The sequence below is a fragment of the Daphnia pulicaria genome, chromosome 4, assembly GCF_021234035.1.
Source record: "Daphnia pulicaria isolate SC F1-1A chromosome 4, SC_F0-13Bv2, whole genome shotgun sequence".
In the NCBI taxonomy this organism is placed as follows: Eukaryota; Metazoa; Arthropoda; class Branchiopoda; order Diplostraca; family Daphniidae; genus Daphnia; species Daphnia pulicaria.
The window spans coordinates 21,837,049-21,848,122 of NC_060916.1; the positions used below are offsets into that span (position 1 = coordinate 21,837,049).

General features: G+C 43.3%; 1 protein-coding gene across 1 annotated transcript; it reads left to right on the top strand.

Annotated features, from left to right (window-relative positions):
* The first annotated feature begins 353 nt into the window (after positions 1–353).
* LOC124335892 (U-scoloptoxin(11)-Sm5a-like) lies at positions 354–10,859 on the top strand. The gene is made up of 5 exons (XM_046789386.1): positions 354–717; positions 3,099–3,347; positions 3,444–3,614; positions 5,787–6,008; positions 9,236–10,859. Exons 2-5 carry the CDS (start codon positions 3,213–3,215, stop codon positions 9,434–9,436), a joined length of 729 nt encoding a protein of 242 aa, XP_046645342.1. The 5' UTR covers positions 354–717; positions 3,099–3,212; the 3' UTR covers positions 9,437–10,859.
* The last annotated feature ends 215 nt before the right edge of the window (positions 10,860–11,074 follow it).

An 11,074-nucleotide genomic window follows, 5' to 3' on the forward strand; every position in this document is an offset into this window, starting at 1 on the left:
ATTTAACATTTTACTTTTTTATCGTCACTTAAGGTTAGTATGGCAGATGGATAGATATTAGCGTATATCTACATACGTCATACAGCGAGTGCTGGGCTGGGTGTATGTAGTGGGAGTGGGGATGTCTATAAGGCAGCACGAGCAGCAGGGCTGCAGGGCCGGACCGATGACGACGGCGACAGGAGGGCGACGAACGAAAGTCGCGCCCCCTTTTTGCCACGTCTTTTGGCTGACAGGAAGAAGAGCCAAAGGCTTGGGATGCCGCCCGAGCCCGAGTCTCTCCTCTCTCCGCGGCGCTCTCCTCTAGATATCGCCCTCCCACGCGCACAGGCCGCCGAGCCGCTGCTGCTGCCAGCCTCTCTCTCCTGTCTCCAGCGGCTGGCTGGTCTATAAAAACCCGGTCGGCCGCTGGACGCAAAGCAACTCTTGTTTCCCACTTCATCTCGACCGGTGCTGAACGTGTGCCATCGCCACCCTCCCCCATCATCAGCACCACATCACTCCGATATCACAGACTTGTCTTATCACTTGTCTCCGCCAGTTTATCTATTTCACCTCCTCCAATTGTTGGTTAGACTTTCTCTTGACTGTATAGTAGCCACCATTTGAACAGGAGGAATTTGCTACTAGTGTCCGCATCACAGCACAGCTGTTGGAGCACCATCTGCCCATATCTGTCAACAGGAAATCCACCCGAGCGCCAGCAGCAGCAGCCAGGTAATCCGGCACCAATCTAGATATGATTATTATATCCACAAAACACGTTGCATCATTTCGATTACGTCTATATAAGTATCGGCACCTTTTTTTCTCAAAATCGTCATTTCAACATGCACTCTATCTATTATTAGATTACGGACCTGTTAATCAATGTTTCATTAGAGTACACTATACTGTTGCTCCTAATTTATATAGCATCAAGTTAACATCAACTTGCATTGCTCTCGCAACGAAAATTCAATCACTCCTGGGCGGAGGAAACTATTTATATCTGCGTATACTATAAAAAAGGGTGGGTGATTTTGATACCTCCGATAGACTTTGTTGTTCGATCAAATTATCCGCGTCTAAGTGCGTTAAGACGCTGTCTTGATATATAATAGCAGTGAGACTCTCGCGACTTTTTGATATACTCTTTGAAGGAATTTTCAGTTGCAGCGACCTTTTTTTCAGCTTTTTTTCTCTCTCGTGCCTGTGCTGTGTATTGTAGTAGTAGATAGATTGTCGTGCCAAGGAGCAAAGTGAAGACTATCTCGTTTTTCTTTGAAGCACCCAGCAGCCACTCCCTCTCCGTGCCCTTTTATAGCTATAGCAGCCTTGAGCTCTGAGTGACAATGAAAAGGAGATCAATCGGATACAGGATGAAATAGGTGCAGCGCTTCTTCTCTACAAGCTTTTTCTTAAGGGAGACGACGACGTCTATATATACTTACCTCTTTAGTATATTTTTTGCGCCCCCCCCCCCCCCTCCGGCAGGAGTTTCCTTTTCTTCCGCCCGGCTGTAATCAAACGTTTCAAATAAACGGGGCGCAATACTAGATAGAAATATATAGAGGCCTATATATATACTAGATCTATAATACGCTGGCTGAGATGCCAATAACCCGAGCGCTGCAGGGCGCGCACAGAGAGAAAAAAAAAAGAGCGACTTCATTCAAAAAGTCGACACATTTTTCTTCCTTTTCTATCAAAAGAGAAGAATAGATCTGGTTGATCTTGATTTGACACAGACGATTCGCTTTTCTAGCCAGTCAACTTTTTTTCCTTTTTTTTTTTTCTTTCCCAGCAGGAGATAGGTATATACTCGTGTGTGTGGGCGTCTCTCATCTGCGGAGATGACAGCATATTGCCAGCATCCTTTTTTAGAAAGACTTTATTTATTTATTTATTTTTTAACTTTGATGAAATCACAATTGAATCAAACTGGTTAGATAGCGCCGAGCTGAAGCTCTATTCCTTCGTCGTGACATACCTCAAGGCCTATAACCTACACACAAAGATGATGGTGGCTGATGGAAAATGTGGAGCCCCGCAGCTGGGATGGAATTCGATTGTAAATAACACACAGCACATCACAGGAGAAAGGTTATCATATCATATATGTGCGATTGATAGGAAAATAATAGCTGGATCATCATCAACAACGCTTGCACGCATCCATATCCAACCAGATGGCGGAGCACATCACGCAAGATGCCCGCATTCTGTGCTGGATGTGCGCGTTATCCCGTGAAGCTCATCATTGCCGATATTATAATCAGACGGCCATAATATTTATGTAGGCGGCCATCTGGAACTCTGGAAGGATCCATTGCGCTCCTTCCATTTGTCTTTGGCATCTTCCAGTTTGATCAAATCAACGGCGCTCGGCCGACATCTACGATGATGGGCACACACAGCGCAGTATGTAATATAGAGGCCGGCCGCGTCGTTCGTCGTTCTCGGCTGAAAACGAAAAGTAAATTGATCGCCGTGGCAACTCGAATCTCATTATAGTCATGCCCCTTATTTCCTATTTGGTATATAGTTGCTCGTTCAAAGCAAAAAGTCGGTGATTGTAATATATAGGCGGAGTCGCAAAGAGTTTTTGGGGAACAACGACAAAAGAAAAGAAAAAACATGTCTAGAGAGATCTGCATGTCTCCCCCATGTTGTTATCTCTCTCTACTAAAAAAGTTAGAAAAAGCTAAAAGAAATAAATAGAAATAATAATCAAAAATATATACCGGCGACCAATCGAGTTAGACCTTGTCATTATATTATAAATATACTTAAATTTCCATCTTATACACAGACGATAATAATAGTATACGTAGATATATGCCATGGCGCGTGTATAATTCCTCGGAGATATGAGGCTGGCCCGCTGCTGTTTCACTGCGATTTCGGATGGGAAATAAATCTTGTAATAGTCTCGTCCTCAAAATAGATGCTTCCATATGTCTGTCTGCCTCTAACGACGTCTAGTATATACTTTGTTATTTGGAGTATGACATACCATATAATGCCTTGTTAAATATTATTCCACGCCATTAATGCAAAGCTGTTATTATTGGCTTTTGCGCTTTTGATTTTTTCTTTCCGGGCTGGAAGTATAGAAACTCTGCGTTGCTGTTGTCCAGTTTTTCAAAGCAGCTGAAGCGGTGATCTTCCAACCAAACTCGAAAGACAAATAACCCTAATCTAAAGAGAAGAAATAAGAAACGAGCACCATGTATTTAATCTTGGTACGAGCCGCCTGGTTCATCGTGACGGGCCTCATCATGTCGTCGCTGGCCATGGGCAGAATGACGGGCAACAACGTGGACGGCAATGAAATCAACGACATTTTCCAGCCATTGCCAGAGGTAGGAGTCAATTTTTTCGTGAATAGAAGAAACGACAATTTTCTATTTTAATTATTTTCGATTTAATTTGGAAAATGGCGATGAAACGCTGAACAGGAGACCAAGCTGCCCGTCTGCGCTGGCAACACGATATGCGCCTATCTGCAGGCCAACGCCCGGGGAATCAACACGCAACCATTGTGCTCCTGCTCAGGTCCCACCCGATGCCCGTTGGTCTGGGACAACGAGGACGGACATTCAATCACTCAAGGATCAGACCAGTACAAGGTATAGACACACACGCTCCATATCCCGTCAGATAGTATATAGTCCCTTACTATATAGGATATGATAGATAGAATATCGCCATCAGCCAGATGGCAAATAGCAAATCTCCGACAATGAGGCGACGAGCGCGAGTGTTTTTCCTCTTTCATCTCGCCGTCGTTTTGGGCGTTTGGCAAGTGAGGAAGAGGGGGCAGGGGGATGGCGTCATCTCCGTGAAACACATCAAAAGATCTTGGAGAAAAATAATAATACAAAATACAAAATACGAATCAGATCCCCGCGGCGACAGCCACTTGATGTGAAGCAACACACATGTTACTAAACTCGAATTCTTTTGTTGCCACCACAGCGCAACTCATCAACCCAATGCTTTTCACATGTCTATATAGACCCCTTCCAGTCGATGATGATTGATGACGTTGACGTGCAACAATAGACACGTGTGCCACAAACCCGATGACATTTCAGATCTATACACGCAGCACCCACCGCAAACGGCTATACATTTGATGCAGCGGAGCCGACATCCAATCGCTATAGATTAATAATGAACCGCGCTGCGGGAGGAGAACTGATGGAATAGCGCAATATGCGTTTATTTGCTGGGCTTGTGTGTTTGTATATATAGATTAATTAAGACCCAGATCTTGTGCCATCTTCATGTGTGTGTATGTGTATATACCTGCCCGGGGGGGGGGAGATTCACGACGGTTTTTTAAATTTAATTTTGGGGGCTATAATCTCGGGAATAATATCGTACGGCTCCAATTATACCAATACAATCGTCCAGGCTGACACGCAAACACGAAAGCGACGCAGCAGTGCAGCCGTGCCTAAGCTCCCGTATAATATACAAGTCAGCAGACGTCTAAGCGCTATATGTAGCTGCTCGATCTCCATGCAGATGCTTTGAGTGTGTGTGCACTGGGCTAATGTGCCGCCGGCGCTGTAGGCGCAAATGAATCACACGCGTGCTGGTCCCGCAAATCCCAGCAGCAGCCGTTCTCAGCAGGCGACGCTATAATACCTACGCCCAGCTCTGGCCCAGCAGCTATATAGCTCTCTCCATGCAGTCCAGCTTATTATCTCTTTCGCACGCGACTGCCTGTGTTGTATATGCACGCGTCGAGTCACAATCGCGGAATTTTTTTCCCGCAAATTCGTTCATTATGTAACACACTGTCGCTACGTATATAGGAGGCCCGTTGGGGTTGGCGGGGTAGGCGGGGGGTTTCTTGGACCTATAAACAATTGAAACGCGCAGTGAATGTTGAAACAAGTCTTTGAATACGTCAAGCGCTTTTAGACAACCGCTTGCCGCATATAGGTTCATAATCAAACCGCAGCATGTATAGCGATCTTGTGTATTCAATAGACAGCACAGAAGGAGTCGAGGTTTTTTTTGGGGTTTGTTTTTGGTTTCGCCCATTGTTATTTCGGGGAAAAGACAACAAGGGAAAACAAAACAACTGTAAGTGAAACTGTGGTGCAACGCTATAGAAGAGCGTGGGCGAGTTTGGTTGCTATTGAGAACCACAAGAGATTAAGTACAGTAGGCTATCGTTGATATTTCACGACGACAGAAGCGTAGGGCCCTGGGGGGGGGGGGGCAAATGGGTCAGCCGTGAAACAGTTCGACAAAAAAGAAAAGAAAAGTCTAATGTCTCTCATAGGCAAACAAGTAAACATGCTGGGCCAAAAGTTTCAAATCTCGGTTAGAAGCTTTTAAGAAAGTCGAGAACGGATATAGACCCATATATAAGAATCTAAGCGCTCTTCAACTTTTTTGGAGGATATGTTATCTCTCTCAAAGTAGCTATTGTATATCTACACACAGAAAGAGCCGTTGCTTGTATCATCTCTATACCTTGACGACTCTGCACGCGGTAGATATATAGAGCGAGGTATACAGTATAGACTTTAATCAGACAAGTTGTAACCTTATTTAGCCGGGGGAAAAATAGAAAATAAAATAAAAACGCTTTAGCTGAAAGCTATTATCGTCGAAAATTGCTCCGATTCGGCGATGCCCTTAAGATATTCCGCTTGACTGATTTCTTGTTCGTTTTTATTTTTCCATATTTCACGTTTTCTTATTTTCTTTTCTTTGCTGCGATAACGACGTCGACGACGACAACTTGGTTTTTTGGTGGGGGAAATCAATGAGGACAGTATTGCCGTAAAGCGCCCACACTGCGCACCTGCCAGCGAGGAATGACGGCCTACACGACGGTGAGCCTCATGTCCAAGTCGACGGGCAGGATGCTGTCGCTCAACGACGTCAATCACTGCATCTGCCCCGGCCAGAGCGCCAACTACGACCTCGTCGACAGCCAGTTTGACGACGTCGACGACGACACCGAATCCATGTCGACCACCTACGTCTGCAACGCGGTAATTAAATCAAACTATTATTACGTACATTTAATATAACCTAGTTATTATCATTATTTTTAATGTTTGACGCAATAAGAAAAACCCTCTTGACGCGCGCACCGGGTGACGACGAATAATAAAAGAAAGAAAGAAAAATACCCACAAGCCATTCATCATCACCCGGCTCCGTATACATGTACATGTATATAATATACACGTTGCATTATGTATATATGAATGCGGGGACGGTATGAAGGGCGCGGCTCACGGGTGGCGGTTGAGATGCTTTTATAACTCTGCTGCGCCTCATTCACTTTTGCTTTTACATGGTACATAGATGTACACGTTGAGTGCTTTTTTTCTCTCCTTCTAGCACTCTTTTTGCCGAAACCCCCCCTCGGCGACATGGAATGGGTTCTTTTTTCTACTTTTCTACTTGATAACAAACGCCTCTATTACTCTTTGGCTCAAAACCGTGTATGGTTTCCTTGATGAGTGTCGCCTAGCGCGATGAAAAGGTTCTCATTAATCATAGTCTAGAGACGAAGAGACTCTCTCCATTCAATTAATTTCGCATCTATTTGCTGCTGCTGCCGGCGGCGTGCTCCGACAATGAAATAGGGATAAACAAAAACTCTGCTGTTATATAGTACCGTATAGAATATTCTATACAAAATTCAAAAAGAGAAAGGGGGCCTCTTTTTTGTGAGAGCAGAATAGCAAGTGTTTTAAAGAATGAGAATTGATCAGCTAGGAAATAAATGGTTGAAGAGTCTCATGACACCTTTCGCTTTTATCGGAGCTCGGCAACCGATTTCTTATTATTATCCATCAGAGAATATATATAGATCTCATTGTGTTGATGTGCATGAATGACTTTAGCGTAGTTTTATTTCTTCACGCCGAGTTAAAGGCATCGCCCTGGTAATAGGACCCGACCCATTATTATTTTTTTTCAAAAATGAGCATTCTGTTTCAACAAACGCTTGAAAAGGTAACGTGGGTATTAATATCACCTGCTGGCATGGACGACGTCATTTTGATTTTTATTACGGCCAAGAGGGTAAGAGTAATAAAGAATAAATCTCGGATGGGCGAGAAGGTGACCGCTCTTTCGGTTTCCCAGCAGCACTGTGGGCACATGTTGATTTATATAAGTGCTGTGCTGCTGCTGCTGCTACTTCCCACGGGAGGAATGTTTCATCGCCACACAATCTAATAATAAAGGCCCGCTGAAATATTATGTATTATTTTGGCATTATTAGTTCTTCAAGTGTAATTTAGTGTGCACCATCTATATTACCCCCGCAACCGAAGAAATAGCAGCAGCTGCTTTGATATGATTGAAAAATGGGGCTCATATATTTCAACAACGACGTCCAGCACCCACTCACGGTGACCAGCATCGACATGATTAACGTCGAGTCCGTTGTATGGGTAGCCTACAACACGATCAAGTGCGTGTCATCTCCCCGCTGAAAAGTAGTTTTGAATCATTGATAAAAAAAGAAAAAAAAATTTTGATTCAAATTTTTTGATTTCCTTATTCCAGTTTATTGAGGCGGAGATGAATGTGTCGTTTGAACTCGACCTCCTTAGGGTAGGGGGGGGGGGATGGTCTATGGCGCCGTAATTTTCATTCAATCCCCTCCCTCGCATATGCACGGGACCAGTCCTCTTATACGTCATAGCTGACTTGGTGGATTTGTTACTAGAAAGTACTTTATAGCACACATAGACATGGTTTCATGCTATATGTTCTCAAGGGGCATAAAATACTTGACGTCATTATGTGTGGGACAATTTTTGTCTGTTGTGTTGCTCTTTTTCCATCTTTTGATTTCATTGTCTCTCTCCCCGGTCGACGACGGGATCACATGAAGGCTCACAGCATAGGGCGGGGGGGATTTGCGATCCTCGTGCTGGCGCGCTGGTCGACCGAGATTGGACAAGAGAAAACAAAAGAGTCTTCTCCTTCTATAGTCTCTAGATCTTAGACTACAATAGGCAGCCGATGCTGTTCAACTCTACCCTATCAATTTATTGAGCGTGTGGGTGACGTTGCCATATTCAAATGTCATAGGGGATCAAACAAACTTATAAATGGGTTGTCGTCGTTGTGATGAATGTAGTATATGCTATGTGAATCATAGGCTTTGTGTTTTATTTCGAACGAGGCCGATTTATCTTGCCGCTGAATGGACATACTTTTGGGCGTTAACTCAGTTGACTTTGATTGCATTTGCCCGCACGTTCGTTGGCTTTGATTCAATTGATATCTGAACATAGAGATTGTCTGCTGGACGTGGAGCTTTGTGCTATTACCAGGCACCTGTTTGTTATCTTTTTTATCTCACTTTTTTTCTACTTCGCTTCCGGACCGTTATTTATTCGTCTAGACTTATGGGCCCCGTATTTTTCGCCAGTTGTGATGACGCACCGGATCCTGTATACGGAATCAGGGGGCAAATATAAAAGAGAGATGAGAGAGACCGTCTTATATATGCTGAGAACGGTGTAGTCGTATTAACTGCAGCGGATATTGCACATTCTGCATTCGACCCCTATGTGTGTTTATAGCCAACAACCATCCTTGGGCATCTTCGTCTGGAATATCCTGCTCATTTCGCCAAAGGGGGAAAAGGACAGCAGCAGCAGCAGCGCTATAGTGCCCACCCGCTATGCTGTTTTAGTCGAAACTCAAACACGGTGGCCAGCAGCAAGCCCCAGCTATCCAACCTACAGAAAATCTTATTGAAATGCTGGGGGAGAGAATGAAGAAAAGGGCCAACGAGTGGAAGTGAAGAGCGGAACGGACTGATGATGCGCCCAAAAGAACGAGCTATATGCTGCTCTGTATTAAAAGCACACGCGCTATCTATAGCTCTTGATCTTTGCTCTGATATTTCTTTTTCATTTCGTGTTTCGATTGCTCCGATTGTGTCAACAAAGGCCGGGGGATGAGCGTCGGAGCGCATTTTGATGAACTTTTCCACGAATCATTCATCACTGTTTATCCTCTTCTTCTGCGAACCTATCTTTTATATAATGATCCATGTCCGAGCCCTGATTAATTGATGTGCGTGCTATGGGCTCTGAAGAGAAGATGACGTGATATATAAAGGTCGTTGAGTCAGCGCGGACGAGCTTTGCCATTGTGTTGTGACGTTGTTGATTTTCCCCATTGTGTATATTTTGTTTGTTTGTTTTTATTTGTTGTTGATTTCTTGTTGTTGTCGTTGCAGCTGAAGACCTGCGGCGGGAGCGAGGCGTGCAAAGTCATCACGGAGACTGCGACGACATTCCTGGTGAACCCAAAGTGCCGCTGCGCCCACGACGGAACCTGTCCGTCCTCTAGCGCCGGCCTCGTCAACAACAACGGCGGTCGCAAAACGGAAACGGTCCGATACGGAAACGGAGCTCTTCACATGATCTACTGCCACTAGATGGCCGTAGGAGACGGACGGATAAGAGCACAAGTAATAAAGAGTCAACAACAACAACAACAACAACAACAACAATTAATTAATTATTATATTATTATGTAACAAAATAAGAAACAAAAAAGAAATCTCTTCTTTCCTTTTCTTCGTTGTTTTCCCATTTGTTTGGTTCGGTTTTTGTTGATCGGTTCGTTCGTTTTATACTTTTGAATCACCGCTGTTAAGGAAGAATGAATTAAAGCGCTCTCTCAACTCTATAAGGTTTTAAAATTCAAAGAAGAAGAACTAAAAAAAAAAAAAAAAAAAAAAAAAACACACACACGATTTTCCCACATCTCTCATGTACAATAAATATTACAAAGCCGAAAACAAAAAAAAGGGGGCGATCCTCCGAGATCCCGATTCCTTTTCTCTATCTCCCCGTTACGTGTCTCTTCCGTTATTATGTTTCCCAGTGCTGCTGCCCACACTGACTGGTAGATGGTGTGTTCCCGTTATTCTGTAAACTAATTCAAAGAAGAAACAAACCAAAAAAAAAAAAAAGAAGAAAACTATTCAACCGGATATGTTTTATTGGCCAAAATTTGTCAAACCTTTTTCTCTTTTCTCTATTCAACTCTCTCTCTCTCTATTATATATAAATATAAATGTATCACGGCAAAAAATCATTATCATCTAATATTCTTGAATCGCATTCCTCGCAGCAGCTCCGCTTGTCGCCAGCAGCGCCCACCCGCAACAATCCTTCTCTCTTTTATTCCCCCACCAGCACTTCCGCCACCGGCACCATCGCGCCAGCAGCGTGTATTTGAGCAGCAGTCCCGGTGATGTCCTTTAAGTCGTAGATTTGACATAAAATAACTCATTATATTATATTCTCTCTATTATTATTACATACTTTGCACACCTGGCTAGCTATACTGCTGTGTAAAACTACATCTGTATACATTGTTCGGTCGGTTAGCTACAAACTATTTACCAATTCTTGTTCTTTGTTTGTTGGTTTTGGTGTTTCATCCCTTCAGCATCATCCCCATCCAGCACTCCGGCCCACTCCTTATATTCCTTTTTCTTATTGTCAAATCATCAGGTATAATACTTACTACACATAACAGCATATTTATTATATTGTTTAAAAAGAAAAAAGACGCGCAAGGCGGTTTATTCAGAACAAACGGGAAAAACACGTTAGGAATTTCAATGAAAAATTTAAAAAAATTACAAGAAACTATGTAAAAGAAGCTAAAACATTTCAGAAAGAGAGAGCATTCACTATATAGCACAAAGAGATAATCGACTCTATAGTATTTATGAATTAATCATTCTGTTTGTGATTTCTTTCTCACATCTCTCGTCCAAACCTTATAACCTGCTATATCAAACCTCTCATTGGCTGTGTGTAATAACAATATACGATCGAGAGAGAGAGATGGGTTCTCTATAGCTATATATTATACTACCTTTTATGTGTAATTATGTCTATTATATACATATAGCCTACATGCCGCTGCTGCATATGTGATGATCGTCGTGCTGTGCCGTGCTGTTCAGCAGAGCTCGTTGTACGCCGATTGATGTCGTCTAAGAGTTGCTTTCTCGCTAAAACAAAAGTTAATATCTAATAGCTGTGCCGATCCCTCG